Genomic DNA, 16,723 nt, shown 5'->3' with positions numbered 1-16,723 from the left:
TGCTAGAAGCTAAAAAAGCTATTGCCTTCAACTGGAAAAACCAAGCTCTCCCTAACTTTAAAGACTTAACTGACCAAATAGCCCTCCACAGATCATTCGAACTCAGATTCGCCCTAGCTAACTATTCCCATTCCAAGCACTTCAATAAATGGTCATACTGGAGTTTGCAGACTCCATATACAGAGCCTCTAAGTGTCAGAAAAGCAGATTCTTTCCTTAAATGATCTCAATTTGGATATTATACCCCTTTGGGAATTTATCTACAGGTATAGTGACGATTTTGATTCCATGGTGTTTTCCAGAAACAAGCAGCAGTGGATATTGCAGAGTGAAAATTGCTAATCTGCTATTATAGTGCCCGTACATTATAGTGTCAGTATGTTGTAGTTACCAGTATGTATTGCACAGCTTCTGGAGTCAAGCATCTGTAAGTTAGGTGGGCTCTCATCACTACAGAAATGCAAAACATGTGGACACTAAATGTGGTTTAGGCATACTGGGGCTCAGAATGAAGGGGGAGTTTGGATTTGGGAGTGCAGAATTGATTGGATTTCTTGTGTGGAATGAGGTGCCATAGCGCTTTTCCAGAGCCAGTAATGTGGAAGCCCCCTATATTTCCTTTAACAGATGACAAACCTGAGTGGGTACTTGTTTATTTTCTGGATTGAGTTGAAGCTTTTATTGGGAACATTTTACATAACATTTAGGATCACATTTATCCGTCGGTCTATGCTGACTACTTACATTGGGGTTTCCATCTATATCCGAGTGACGTGATTCAGATGAAACTATCATGGGAGTCACCATAATGAGGCAGCAGAGTAACTCTGGACTACGTCTGGCCTCTGTTCTGTGTTGTCCTTCTTTTGAGAATTGCACAAAACTGTGGTCGACCGTGCTATCATGCGCACTTAAAAAGATGGACACCACCAGCTCACAGGTCCTATAGCAGCCACAGTACCTCCATCTGCCTGACTATAGGGAGTCTTTCACCGTGGGTTCCATTTGGATCATATATTTCAGATAATTACAAGGAAACCCTGGTGTAAGTGCTCAGCTCAGAGCTCAGGATAAATGTGAGCCAAGCCATACTACGATCTTTTGGAGGCAGAAGGAAAAAGTCAATAGGTGAAAAATTTGTTTTATTTACTTTTTACACCATTCCTCATGTGGTAGAAGGGATTCTTTAGGTCGGTACGATTTCAGCGATACCAGATTTATATTAGGTTTTTATGTTTGGCTGCTATCACACACTAAAAGACGCTTTTTGTTGCAAAAAATAGTTTTTGCACCACCATATTTTAAGAGCTATAATTTTTCCATATTTTGTCCAACAGAGTCATGTGAGGGCTTGTTTTTGCTGGACGAGTTTACATTATTATTGGTACCAGTTTCTGGCACATCACATTTTTTTGATCGCTTTCTATTCCAATTTTTGGGATGCAAAATGAACAATTAAGAGCAATTCAGGATTTTTTTTAAATGCCGTTCTTTGTGTGGTAAAATTGATAAGGCAGCTTTATTCTTTGGTCAGTACGATTACAGCAATACCACATTTATATCTTTTTATTATTGTTTTGGCGCTTTTACACAATAAAAACTTTTATCGAAAAAAATATTTTACATCGCTTTATTCTGAGAGCTATAACTATTTTTATTTTTCCATTGACCTCTATGGCGCATTGTGTTTTGAGGGACAAGATGATGTTTTCAGTGCTACTATTTTATTTATATTTCATCTTTTTGATCACTTTTTATTGCGCTTTTTGTTCGGTGGTATGATAAGGCATAGTTTTTTGCCTTGGTTTTTTTTTTTTTTTTTTTTACAGTGTTCACTTAAGGAGTTAACTAGTGGGACAGTTTTATGGGTCGTTCCAATTGCAGCAATACCAAACTTACTTTTTTTTGTTTGCGTAAATAAATGTATTTATTGGATTAAAAAATTTTTTTCTTTATTTAGGATTTAAAAAAAATATTTTTACAATTTAATAACTTCTTTTTTTTTCTACTTCTTTACATTGTCCCACTATGGGACATCATGCTTACAGTGACAGATCGCTGATCTGATACTCTGCAATGCTTCTGTACTGCAGGTCATCAGAGCATCGTCTGACAAGCAGGGAGGAGGCGTGTCAGCTCTTGTACTGAGCAGGCGCTCACAGGCCACCTTCCCTGAAGGACCCCACAGTCATCTTGTGGCCTGGGGTCACCATGAAAACCATCGACACAATGTGATCGTATCATGTTCTGCCAATGGCAGCAGGCAGCGAGCTCACTCCCTGTGCGATGCATCCTCGATTTTACTGTCACTACTGACAGTTGCATCAGAGGGGTTAAATGTCTGCGATCAGTGCTAGCACTGATTGTGGGTGTTGCTCCAGGGTGTCAGGTCTCACCCACAGCTGACACCCTCACGTGATTGCTGCAGTGCTCAGCGTGAGCCCGCACGATCTAGGCGCTGTATATGTACTTCTCTTTGCGGGAACACCGCTCCAGCAGAGCATTATATATATGGCACATATCGGAAAAGGGTTAAGGGTTTTAATCGACAATTCATAAATAAACCATAATAGTAAATAATAATCAATTCTGTAAACAGCGACTCAGTCCTTATTTGACCCGAGCCGCACCAGAAATATTTAAACACAACCCAGCCACAAGGATGGATGTAACCTCCCTCTAATAAAACACGTGACACTTAAAATATAACAAAATGAAGACATTTGATTTTTCTTCAAACGTCAGGTTAGCAATGCTCCATCGCGGGCCATCACGGAGGGTTAAATGTCAAAGACCATTGCTTCCTTCCTGCTGATCCACCAGCCCTGGGATTCCTGGATTCTGGTGGGAAAAGATTCTGTGGGTGTTTCTTATCTGCCCAGCAACTGAGATACCAACCAAATCTCAACAGGGTTAACCCTTGAAGGAACTGAGAGACACAAACCATATTAGTCACACTGATCTTAACCATTTACAGTGGGTACAGAAAGTTATTCAGTCTACTTTAACTTTTTAACTCTTTGTTTCATTGCAGCCATTTGGTAAATTAAAAAAGTTCATTTTTTCTCATTAATGTACACTCTGTACCCCATCTTGATTAATAAGAAAGCAGAAATGTAGAAATTTTTGAAAATTTATTAAAAAAGAAAACTGAAATATCACATGGTCATAAGTATTCAGACCTATTGCTCAGTATTGAGAAACACCCTTTTGAGCTAGTACAGCGATAAGTCTTCTTGGGAATGATGCAACAAGTTTTTTACCCCTGGATTTGGGGATCCTCTGCCATTCTTCCTTGCAGATCCTCTCCAGTGCCGTCAGGTTGGATGGTGAACGATGGTGGACAGTAGAGTTGAGCGACTTTGGTCGGATCGGGTTTCGTGAAACCCGAATGAAACAAAATAAGTTTCAGATGAAACTCGTCCGACTAGAGCAAAAAAAGTCGGAGTTTCGTCCGACTTTTATTTCCCATTGACTTGCATTGGGGTCGGGTTTCGGACGAAACTCCGACTTTGTTTTGCTCTAGTCGGACGAGTTTCATCTGAAACTTATTTTGTTTCATTCGGGTTTCACGAAACCCGATCCGACCAAAGTCGCTCAACTCTAGTGGACAGCCATTTTCAGGTCTCTCCAGAGATGCTCAATTGAATACTTTCTGTACCCACTGTATGTACACCAAAAGCCTTACAAATCCCATCTGCCCCCTTAGTTTAATACACGGGGGCTAATATGGGATTATAATGGCTATACATTAACTGCAACCAATAACTGAATTAAATTATTAAAATAATAGACATGAACCAAGTTGTGGGAAAACAGTCCACTATGTTTTATTATGGGTTTTAATCATTAATAAATAAACCATAATAATCAATAATAAAGAATCAACAATCAATTCTGTAAACAGCAACTCCCTCCTTAACGACCTCCGATACGCCTTTTAAGGGCAGTCGTTAAGGGGCTTTATTCCTCATCACCGCTTTTTAGCAGCACTGAGGAGTGAGAGGGTAGCGCCACCTGGCGGCCGCAATTCCCACGGGAATCAACTGTACATGACAGCTGATAGCATGCAATATTGGTCCCGGCTGGTTTTGAAGCCGATCGGGGCAAATTAACCCCTTAAATACCAGTCAATCACAACAGCGGTATTTAAGTTAATGTAAGGGAGCCACAAGACCCCCTTAATAAACATCGGACTCCTGCGATCAGAATCGCAGGTCCAAATGGTTACCATAGTATCCTGAGGTATCCTGGGTACGGTGGCCTGTGAGATCCAGCTATAAGCTGGATCTCACAGGCTGATAACGTGACTCACTGACTGCTCTCATGCACTGCAGTTCACAAGTACTGTGAGACCAGTGATGAAACTAAAAAACATGCATGTTCCACAGTGGTACTAAGTAAAAGAGTGTAAGGCCGGTTTCACATTTGCGCTTTATAGCGCAGCGACGGCCTGCGCATGGCCGCCGCTAAGCCCCGCCCCCTGCCGGCTCCCTGCCCGCCCCTTCCGGTCATCACCGCCTACTAGCGCACAAGGACGCTTGCGATCTGCGCACCCTATCTTTAGCATAGGGTGCGCAGATCGTGCGCTGGCCGTGCGCTAGCAGGATTTTGCCATGCGCTGCGCACTTTTGCAGGTGCGCCGAGCGAAGCCGAAATGCAACATGCTGCGTTCGGCGCACACGGGCGCACCTTCAAAAGTGGAAGGGGCGGGCAGGGAGCCGGCAGGGGGCGGGGCTTAGCGGCGGCCGTGCGCAGGCCGTCGCTGCGCTATAAAGTGCAAATGTGAAACCGGCCTAAAAGTTACAAAAAATATGTAAAAAAAAACAAACTGTTATAAATCTGGTATCGCTGTAATCGTACCAACCTGATGAACAAATTGGTCTTATGACTTTTACCGCATGGTGAACAGTGCAAAAAAAAATAAAAAAACAATAATTGTATTGCTGAGTTTTGTTCATTTTGTATGAAAAATTCGAATAAAAAGCGATCAAAAAATATTATATGCCCCGAAACACTACCAAAAAAATCTACAACTCGTCCCACAAAACATAAGCCCTCATACAGCTCTGTTAGCCAAAAAGAATTAAAAAAAGTTACAGCTCTCAGAATATGGCAACAAGAAAACCCTACTTTTTATTTAAAAAAAAGCATTTTTACTTTGTGATAGCAGCAAAACCTGTAAAAGAAACCTCAAAACATATAAATCTGGTATCACTGTAATCGCACCTACCTGAAGAATAAATCCACCACATCACTTATACTGCATGGTGAACTGTGCAAAACTGCTGACTATTTGTTCATTCTGCCTTCCAAAAATTTGAATGAGGCTTGCCCCACATTTATTTTGCTCTCCCCGCTGAGTGCTTATGTCGAGGCTTCTGTGAAAATTCCCCCAAACCACGATTCAGCCAAAACCCTCACTTATGAGGGAGATGGAGTAAATTTGGAGTGGTTTCTGTCCCGGCGGTGTCCCATCATTTTAGGTGTCTTTTTAGCACACAAGTGTGGTCGACTACAGATCTGTGCACACCTAAAAAGATGTACCGCGTTTTTCGGACTAGGAGGCACCAGACCATAAGATGCACCAGACCATAAGACACACCCCAAATTTTCATAAAGAGAATGGGGAAAAAAATTAATGAGTCAAATAGGGGTCCTTCTTACAGTCCTGAATCCTGTTTACCCGGGGGGGGGGGGGGATCAGCAGCGCTGGTGGAGCGGAGTCACAGGGGGTGTTTGTGGTTCGGCAATGATATGACCCAGACTGGTGTGGCAGGTTTGGCGGTGCGGGGGCTCCGCTGACAGTGAAAGCCCAGAGCCCACATACTTCCATTGCCTTGATGCTGTGGCCTCGGTGAAAATGGCCCCAGAGATGGGCTTTCACCGCCAAACCTGTGGCAGGTTTGGCGGTGCGGGGGCTCCGCTGACAGTGAAAGCCCAGAGCCCACATACTTCCATTGCCTTGATGCTGTGGCCTCTGTGAAAATGGCCCCAGAGATGGGCTTTCACAAAATGTCACCAGAGTCTGACCACCGGTGAGCACTGCTAAACCTGCCACCCCGGGATGAGAGTGAGATCAGGGTCGGACCACAGGAAGAATCGCCTGACTCCTGCTGCCACCTCGCTAATTGTAAGTACGGTATATTCCGACTATAAGACGCACCCCCATTGTCCCCAAAAAATTTTGGGGAAAAAAAGTGTGTGTTATAGTCCGAAAAATACGGTATTTTTTGAGCAATGTTGTGCGGAAAACGTTACGGATTTTAAGAGTTAGAGAAAGCTCAAGATAAAACCCACATGGTTAATTATGGGGACCACCTTGTAAGGACCAATGAACCTAGGACCTAATTTCCAGGAAGGAATTTTTAGTTTAATATTTCTTTAGTTTAATATTTAGACAGCCATAGTAAATAATTCACATCCAGAACCAGACCTGATAAGTGTTTATCATAGTTGCGTTTGTATCTTTAAGTTGTTCTGAACCCCTTGCCATACAGATCAGAGTAAGGAAGGAACCAATGAAGACCCCTCCTTACAGAAGGTACAGAACTGAGGATGGAAGCCATATGCATCAAAAAATGGCAACTTATCAGTGAACTCACTACAACGATTAAGTTTAAGTTTAAGACAATTTCTGCTAATGGTAGAAAAGATGACCAATGGTTAGCTGACATAAAACATCAGAGGTATGTCTCCAGACTTTGGTTTAGATGTTCAATCTGATCATTGGTTTGAGGATGAAACACTGAAAAAAAGGATAGATGCATCCCTAGGCAAGAACAAAATGCCATCCAGAATTTAGATGCAAACTGAGTCCCCCCGATACGACACCACATCGGAGGGAACACCTTGTGAAGCTTCACAATCTCGTTGACAAACAACTGAGCCAGGGTTTTAGCTTTAGGGAGAGCAGGTAAAGCAATGAAGTTTGCCATTTTTCTGATCATATCCACCACAGTGAAGATAACAGTCTTACCAGAGGAGGAAGGAACACATGGCTGGTCTGGTTTGGTTAATGGTAGACATGCCCCAGACAAACAAGTATGCGGGTCCTTAAATCGTGCACAGACATTACAGGAAGACACAAAGTCAACTACATCCCAATGCAATTTTGGCCACCAAAAGCAATTAGAAAGGAGGTGTAAGGTTGCTTTACTAACTGGATGACCAGCGAGAGTTAAACTATTATGTACATATGACGCCTCTTCTTATCCTTCAGGGAAATTTGTTTTTCATTTTTAATAAATTTTCAAAAATTCTACCTTTGTTTTTCTTCAGTCAAGATGGGGTGCAGAGTGTATATTACTGAGAAAAAAATTAACTTTTTTAAATTTACCAAATGGCTGCAATGAAACAAAAAGTGAAAAATTTAAAGGGGTCTGAATGCTTTCCTACCCACTGTATACACCCAGGTTGTTATCTTCCACACAAGCTGGGGTTAAGTTTTACGACGACTTTTTGTGCTTTGGTAAAGGAGGACAAACCCCAATGAAATGCCCCTTTTGACCACACAAAATAACACAACCCCGTTTTTGCATCGAACAGCAAAGCCTCATACCGAGGGGAGGCCCATTCCAATTGCATAATTTCTTCAGAACACACAGTGAGAACTTCGGTTGTAGGGAGTACCATGGGAGGCAGAGTCATAATAAGTCTATCCCTGAGGCTATGCGTATGGCCAGTGCCATGGTGGCCTCCAATGATTCAGGAAATTCGTTAAGCGCTAGTGTCTTTTAATCGTTCAGACAGGCACTGACAAAACTGTCTCCTAGGAGCAGAATTATTCCACCGGGTGTCAGAACTCTGAGCAGAATTCCTCTCCTGGACGACCTCCCTGCTGGAGCTTACGTACCTGAAACTCGGCAAGAGAGACAGTCTGGATCAACATACACGAGGCCTAGAGCCTCAAAAAACCCATCAACCAACCGGAGAAACTGTGAGGCTGATGGAAGTAAAAAGGCCCAGGATTGAGGTTCTCCTTGAGAGAAATAACAATCTCAACCAGTTGCTCCTCTCTCCCAGATGAAGGAGAAAGAAGCTTAAAATAAAGCTTGCAGGCTTCACGGGACACAACAAAGTTATCTCGTCCTCCAGAAAACCTATCTGGGAGGGTCACCTTAGGTTCTGGTTCAGCCTGACTGACCGCCAGACAAACAGTCTGCTGTTGTGAGACCCTAGATTACAGGTCTGACAGTTCAAGCGACAGACCCTGCAAATGTTTGGCAAGGTCTGCAACGGGATCCATACCTAAATACAAAATGTGGGTCCTGTGAAAATGTCACGCTGTGACGGTCTTTGGGGAGGAAAAGAGGCCTCAAAATGTCCCTGGAACTGGAAACCTAACTGTCCCTGTCATTGGGGTACTCTTGAAGGTAGAGAGGCCCGAGTTTCCAAACCTATTATGCTCCTGTTAAATCCCGGTCTGACCCCTCTCTTACCCCATGAGGCATGGGACAGAAATGTAATGTAAAAAATTCACAAAAGACAAAACAGGGATAAATGAAAGCCTCTATCATTCAAAAGCACGAACCAACAGTAGGGAGGATAGGAACAGGGAGGAACAAACTAAATGGAAACAGGAAGCAGGATGTTAATACATGCGAACTACAGCAAACCACAGAACACTTCTACAACAACTCTACTACAAGCACTTAGCTTTAGCACACGGTACAGGAAGACGAATCTTTCACCAGCAGGGACAAGAAGTTTATATAGATAGAGGTAATGACCAGATTAGAAGAAGCAGAAATGGAGCTGCATGTTTCTGACCAGCATACAATGGGTCGTTAACCTTTTCAGCACCAGAAAAAAATAAATCCAATAAATATGGGGCACAAATCACACCATCTCTAAAGAAGACCTGCGATTCATTACTCAGCATGACCATCTAACTCCCGGTCTTATAGGGGAGGTGACACCCTTGTGACATTTACAGGGGACATGGACATCGGAGGATTATCTTCACGTTGGACAGGTGATAGATATGGCTGTTTATTACTGTATTTTTCAGACTATAAGACCCACTTTTTGCCTCCAAAAAGGTGGAGGAAAATAGGGGAGGGTGTCTTATAGTCCAGATGTACCGACTCTGGCTGTGGTGGTTAGGTGGGGGAGCAGTTTCGGCAGTGCAGCGGGTCACAGAGGTAGGAGCCGGCTGCTGCGGCTAAATCCTGTACCCGCTGCTGAAGATAAAGGAAAATTCACTGCATTCCACGACCATGGGCATGGAGGGTAATGAATATTCATTTCTCTTTATTGGCATCCTTGTATGATTGGCCCCCATCCCAGTCATGGTATGCATGGTCCCATCCTTTCCTTATCTTGTTATCATTGGCTTCATCACAAAACATTTAAAAATAAACCATTTTACTTACCTTCCCTGTGAGCCCTCACATTGACCTGCTTTGATGCCAGCAGCTGCTTTATGCTTGTAAGCATTGCATGGCAGGTACGTCATGTGCTGCATGCAAGCCAAAGGGCAGCGTCCAGAATACTCAAAACTCTTCACGCCGGGACTATGTGCATGCAAAACCGTGAGTATTAATTGCTCTCTAGCGTACACAGTGTCAGCCGGAGCCTTCCTGCTACTGCCGGCGGTCACGTGTGCCGATACTTAAGAGAAATGTATATTCTTGGAATGGGGTGAATATTAATTTCTCTTAAGTATTGCCACACGTGACCACCGGCAGCAGCAGGCAGGCTCCAGCTGACACTGTGCTCTCTAGAGAGCAATGAATACTCACTGCTTTACGTGCACACAGTCCCGGTGTGCAGAGCACTGAGTATTCCGGAAGCTGCCCTTTGGCTTGCAAGCAGTGCATGACGTTCCTGCCATGCGCTGTTTACGAGCATTAAGCAGCTGCTAGCATCAGAGCAGAGCGCTGTGAGGGAGCACTGGGAAGGTAAATGTAATGGGTTGTTTTTTTTTAATGTTTTCTGATGGGGCCATGCATGCCAGAATGGGGGTGGGGGCCAATCATACCAAAATAAGGATGGGACCATGCATACCAAGGATGGAGGCCAATCATATCAGGATAAGGATGGGGCCATGCATACCAGGACCGGGATGGGGGCCAATCATACCAGGATAAGGATGTGACCATGCATACCAGGACTGGGATGGGGACCAGTCATACCATGATAAGGATGGGACCATGCATACCAGGACCGGGATGGGGGCCATTCATACCAGGATAAGGTTGGGACCATTCATACCAGGACTGGGATGGGGGCCAATCATACCAGGTTAAGGATGGGGCCCTGCATACCAAGATAGGGATGGGGCCATGCATACCAGGATGAGATGAGGGCCCTGTACACCAGGATAGGGATGAGGGCTATCGTTCCTGCCAGGATAGGGATGAGGGGGACCATTCCTACCAGAATAGGGATGAGGGGGCCATGCCTACCAGTGTAGAGATAAGGGGGCTATGCCTGCCAGGGTAGAGATAACGGGGGCATGCATACCAGGATAGGGATGAGGGGGCCATGCATACCAGAGTAGAAATTACGGGTGCCATGCATGCAATGGTAGGGGTGAGGGGGTCCATGCACACCAGGGTAGGGATGAGGGAGCCATGCATACCAGAATAGGGATGAGGGGGGCCCTGCATACCAGGATAGAGATGAGAGGACCATGTGTATCAGGATGGGGGAATCATATATACCAGTATAGGGGAATATTAAGTGCAGAATTGACCACATTTTTTGCTTCAATTTTTTTCCCTAATTTCCTCCTCTAAAACCTTGGTGCGTCTTATGGTCCAGTGCATCTTATTGTCCGAAAAATATGGTATTTTAATTCTTTTACAGAGGACATGGGCTTCAGTGGATTGGGCATCAAGGTAAGTATAGTTTTGCTTTTTTATTTTTAAATTACATAAAAGGTGTCAGTGTCTTTATTTCAATTAAATGACTTTATTCAAGGTGTTTTGTTTATTTACAATATGACTATAGGTTAGTAATGAGCGCATCTTATAGATGCCAGTCAATTACTAAACCCTGGGTTTGATGTCAGTTGCCAATACTAAGCTGATATCAGCCCCATTACTATTATCCCACTTGCCAATGCACCAGGGCAACCGGGATGAGCGAGGCTAAGTACCAGAACTGGCGCATCTTATGGATATGCCTTTTCTGGGGCAGAGAGCTGATGTTTTAAATCTGGGAGGGGCCAATATCTACGGCCCTTTCCCAGCCTATAAATATCAGCCCACAGCTGTCTGCCTTGGCTTTGCAGGTTAATTATAGGGGGACCCTGCGTGATTTTTTTGGGGGGTCCCACAGTTTATTAGCCAGTAAAAGCTAAGTATACAGCTGTGAGCTGACATTAATAGCCTTGGAAGCTCCATGATATTACACCCTTCCCAGGCTATAAATATCAGCCACCAGCTGTCCACTTTACCTCTGCTGGTTAAGAAATTTGAGGGGAATACCACTCCATTTATTCTGTAATTTATTTATTAAATATATTATCATTAAACAAGCAATGCACTAATTATATATATCACTCACATATTTGTAGCTATCTATTCTATGTACAGTCCTGCTTATCGTTATTGACACCTATTAAGTTGAAGTACTTAATGTGGAATCTTATGAAAAAAATGAATCAAGTGAAACAATTTTTTTCTATAGAGCACTCATGTTAAATGCAAAAGAACAAATGATAAAAGAAAATTTAAAACAAATAGAACTATAGAAAAACCTAAAGGTTGTTGTGACACTGGTATTGGCACCCTTTTCATTAACCCCTTTCTGACATATGACATACTATACCAGGGGTGGGGAGCCTCAGGCCCCAGGGCCATTTATATCAAAATGGCCCTTGGGAGAAAAAAAGATTCCTCACCCCTGTACTATACCATCCATGTGCACTGGGTCTTAATGCCCATGGATGATATAGTACGTCATACGCGATCAGCTGTGCTCACGGAGGGAGTGCAACTGATCACGGCCAGGTGTCAGCTGATTATCACAGCTGACACCCGGCAGTATGCCAGGATCGGTCCACTCCCGGCACATTAACCCCCGGCACACTGCGATTAAACTTGATCACAATGTTCCGGGGGCATAGGGAAGAATCGCGCAGGGAACAACTTGATGTGCTCGCGTTGTTTTGAGGGCCTCCTCCCTGCAGGCCCCCAGATCCAAGATGGCCACAGGGTCCTTCTGGGTCCTGCAGGGAGGTGGCTTTCTCAGTGCCTGCTGAGAGCTCTGCCATGCACCCAAACAGTGGTTTACTCCCACATATAGTGTATCAGCATACTCAGGACAAATTGCACAATAACTTTTGGGGTCCTGTTTCCCTTGGCAAAATAGAAATTGGGGGTGAAAAGATTTTTGTGGAAAAAATATGATTTTTTAATTTTACGGCTGTACGTTATAAACTTCTGTGAAGCCCTTGGGGGTTTAAAACTTCTTACCACACATCTAGATAAGTTCCTTGGGGGGGTCTAGTTTCCAAAATGGTGTCACTTGTGGGGGGGTTTCCACTGTTTAGGCACATCACAGGCTCTCCAAACACGATATGGCGTCCAGCCAATTCTGCTTTGAAAAAGTCAAACGGCGCTCCTTCCCTTCCGAGCTCTGCCATGCGCCGAAAGAGTGCTTTCCCCCCAACATATCAGGTATCAGCGTACTTAGGACAAATTGCACAATAACTTTTGGGGTCCTGTTTCCCTTGGGAAAATAAAAATTGGGGATGAAAAGATCATTTTTGTGGAAAATATATGATTTTTTAATTTTACAGCTGTATGTTATAAACTTCTGTGAAGCCCTTGGGGGTTTAAAGTTCTCACCACACATCTAGATAAGTTCCTTGGGGGTATAGTTTCCAAAATGGGGTCATTTTTGGGGGGTTTCCACTGTTTAGGCACATCAGGGGCTCTCCAAATGCGACATGGCGTCCGATCTCAATTCCAGTCAATTTTGCGTTGAAAAAAAAAAGTATTTATTTCCATTTTTCCATTAGGGGTTAGGGTTGGGGCTAGAGCGATGGTTAGGGTTGGGGCTAGAGCTAGGGTTGGGCTAAAGTTGGAGTTGGGCTAAAGTTAGAGTTGAGCTAGGATTGTGGTTAGGGTTATGGTTGGGATTACAGTTAGGGTTGGGATTAGGGTTAAGGGTGTGTTAGGGTTGTGGTTAAGGTAATGGTTAGGATTGGGATTAGGGGTGTGTTGGGGTTAGGGTTGGAGTTAGAATTGAGGGGGTTCCACTGTTTAGTTACATCAGGAGGTCTCCAATCACGACTTGGCACCACCATTGATTCGGGTCGGAGATAAGTATCAGACACAGCGATATCGCTAGCAATATCGCTATAACGTCACAAGTTATAGTTATATTGCTAGAGATATCGCTTAGTGTGACAGGCCCTTAACAGAAGCGAAAGAATAGATATAGACACATAGAATGCATATTATATATATATTACACACACACGTCATTGAGACATATATATATATATATATACTGTATATATATATACACACACACACACACAGATCAGCCGGGGACTCCCTGCAGCCTCAGTGACGTCAGTGGGAGTCCCCCGGCTGATCTGTGAATGAACAAATGACCGTGGGAAAAAAGTCAGAAACTTTCCCACGGTTAATAGATCATCTACAGGCAGCCATTGAGGCTGGGCAGAGCTGAATCAATTCATTTTGTAGTAGATTACAGTGAGGCTGGTCGCATTAGCACCGGTCCTCATTGTAAACTAATAACCCCTTCTGATGGATTGCAGTGTGGGACATGACTGAATGGCGGAGAGGTAAGGATATTGGTGATTTTTTATGTTTTTTTTGCAGGTCATTTTTTTGGGGGATTTCCAGACTAATAATAATTTGTCAAAAACTTGGTGTATTTATTTCATTTGATGACTTTTTAATTAATGTCTGTGTGTGGTTTTTAACCCTTTCTTAGTATAGGGTTAATAATGGATCGGTGTCTTATTGACACCCCTCCATTATTAATCGGCTTAATGTCACCTTATAATCGAATGGTGACATTAACCCTTTGTTATATTAACCCATTCGCCACCGCTACAGGGCAATGGGAATAGACTGGATAAGTGCCAGAATTGGCACACCTTATAGATGCGCCATTTCTGGGGCGGTCTGGGGGCAGATTTTTGTAGCCGGGGGGGCCAAAAACAATGGTCCCTCTCATGACTATTAAAATCTGCCCTCACTCACCTGCTTAACCTCTCTGGTTGACAAATTACAGCGGAAGCCCACGCATTTTTTACAATGAATTAACCCCTTAAAATAACACCTACACCTCCCAAATTTTGCACACAAACCCTCATCTAATTATTAGGGACATATAGAAAAAAAACATGAAATGTAATGGTTTACTGTATGTAAACCATGTGTCATTTCATGTCGGGTTGGGGAATGATTTGACAGAAGCCGGCAATTGAATTAGGCCGGTTTCACATTTGCACTTCAGGGCGCAGCGACGGCCTGCGCACGGCCGCCGCTAAGCCCCGCCCTCTGCCGCACCCCCGCCGGTAGCTCCACCTGCGGGCGCATGACGCTGCATTCGTCCCCTATCTTTATGACTGAGGATGAAGGCCGTGCGCAGTATGCGTTTGGCGGCACCTGCGTCCTTTTGACGGTGCGCCGACCAGTGCCAAACGCAACCTGTTGCAATTTGGTTGCGCTCGGTGCACCGTCAAAAGGACGCAGGCGCCACCAAACGCATACTGCGCACGGCCTGCGTCCTCAGTGATAAAGATAGGGGACGCATGCAGCGTCATGCGCCCGGAGGCGGAGCTACCGGCAGAGGTGCGGCAGGGGGCGGGGCTTAGCGGCGGCCGTGCGCAGGCCGTCGCTGCGCCCTGAAGCGCAAATGTGAAACCTGCCTTAGCGGCTATTCTGCTTTGAAGAACTCTGAAATATAAATATATGTGTGTGTCTCAATGACGTGTGTATGCATATATATATATATATATATATATATATACTCTATATGTATATATCTATTCTTTTGTTTCTTTATTAAACCTGTCAGTGTGAGTTTGCTGTATAGCGCACTGAATTGCCGGCTTTTCTAAAAGACACCGGGTGCGTATTTCTCGCAAGTCACACGTGTGGTCCGTGTGTAATGCGTATTTTTAGCACACCCATAGACTTGCATTGGTGTACTACAGGTGTAGTACGCTGACAATCGCAGCATGCTGCGATTGGCACGGACCGTAGAATACGGACGAGAAATATATGGCTGTTGGGAGCTGCCTCATAGAGAATCATTTGTCCGTGTGTAATGCGTGCTTTTAATGCCTCTCACTCGTCCGAATTCCTCTCTAGTGTGACCCCGGCCTAACAGGGAAATCCCCCGGTGGGTACCAGTGCAGATTTTGGCCTCCAACCTCACTGTATGGGCATTGCTTGGCACAATTCACTTGATTCAATCTGTAAAGAGAAAACCAACATCTCATCATTCACTAACCAAACTACACAGTGTATTATTATATAGAGATATAGGTAAAAGTGTGAACAAGGGTAGTGTAATATTTGTATGCAGGTGAAAAGTGGGCCCCCCCAAAGTCAGTGTTACTGGTGGGCCCTTGCATACCAGTCCGACACTGGGTACAATGTAATGTGCAGTTTCAGATGGCATGAAGGGTTGCATCTGGGAGCTCTATAATGTGGGGACATACCTCCACTCTTCTATCATATATCGGGGCAGTACCCCAAAACACAGCATCTGCAAATTGAGATGCTGATTTTGGCTTTTATCCCAAGTCATGTGACAAGGCTCATTAAAGGGTCGATATTGACTTTTAGAATTGCTACTTCCTATAGGTGACACTAGAGTTCTAGTCCTCTTCCTTTCTGAAGAGACAATTTGCATATTTCTCAGAGTAGCATGGCAGCTTGAAAGTCTCCTCATCTCGGCATGCTTGACATGTCACTCTCCTCAAGGAGAAACGATATCCCTTGGATTATTAGAGTTATATAAATTATATATTTTAGACCATCCACATGTGTATTCAAGTATGAAAGACTAAAATATATCTGAATTATTCAAGCGTAAAAAAAAATGATTATTGGTTTGTGAAATTATCCAGTATCATTAAGAAGGTATTTCAGTATTTATTAAATGTATTTACATTCCAAGTTGTATAATTTTGAACATTTATAACTATTTATCAGTGTATTTTTCTCATGACATGTATAAACAAAACAGATTTCAATATCCTATTGATGCATATTATTATATTTCATTATTTTCTCTGATTTTAGAGATTTGTGTACAAAACTGTACAACACAAGCTGGGGAAACACCCAGAACTGGCAAGAATTTGACCATTCATGTGAATACAATCCTATGGAGACACAAATGTTGACATGCCTATCAGATGTTCGAGAACCCTGCCAACTGGGATGCCGAAATCTTACATACTGTACCAATTTTAACAACCGGTAAAAATAATTGTTTAATATTCTCCAACTTGTTTTAAGAGACATTTAAAAAGGGTCGAGTATCATCTTGTACTTTGGCAACTTCTACTATACTTGTACGGGGATTTGCCTATGAACTGCATGGTGCAGGTCAGGAGCTAAGCCTGCTCCAAACAGTGTGAGTGCCAGCACCTGAGAGTATCCTCTGGGAACAGAACTATCTCTGACCGTGACAGTTCAACCTCATGGATGTTCCTGTCAATTGCACCAACAGTGACATTTAGGAAGTTTGGAACAGAAGAATGGTAATTATT

The 16,723-nt window shown here is 43.6% G+C and overlaps 1 protein-coding gene across 2 annotated transcripts in view; it reads left to right on the top strand.

The window, feature by feature from the left end:
- RECK (reversion inducing cysteine rich protein with kazal motifs) overlaps positions 1 to 16,723 on the top strand; it is a 675,429-nt gene that overhangs the window by 354,735 nt on the left and 303,971 nt on the right. For both annotated transcript variants that reach the window (XM_073549858.1, XM_073549859.1), the window contains exon 10: positions 16,251 to 16,430. In XM_073549858.1, coding sequence (XP_073405959.1) covers positions 16,251 to 16,430 — 180 coding nt within the window. The remainder of the gene's footprint in view (positions 1 to 16,250; positions 16,431 to 16,723) is intronic.

Source organism: Dendrobates tinctorius, unplaced genomic scaffold, assembly GCF_039654945.1.
Source record: "Dendrobates tinctorius isolate UK_male_01 unplaced genomic scaffold, ASM3965494v1 ptg000162l, whole genome shotgun sequence".
Taxonomy (NCBI): Eukaryota; Metazoa; Chordata; class Amphibia; order Anura; family Dendrobatidae; genus Dendrobates; species Dendrobates tinctorius.
This window is presented reverse-complemented; position numbering and strand designations above follow the sequence as displayed.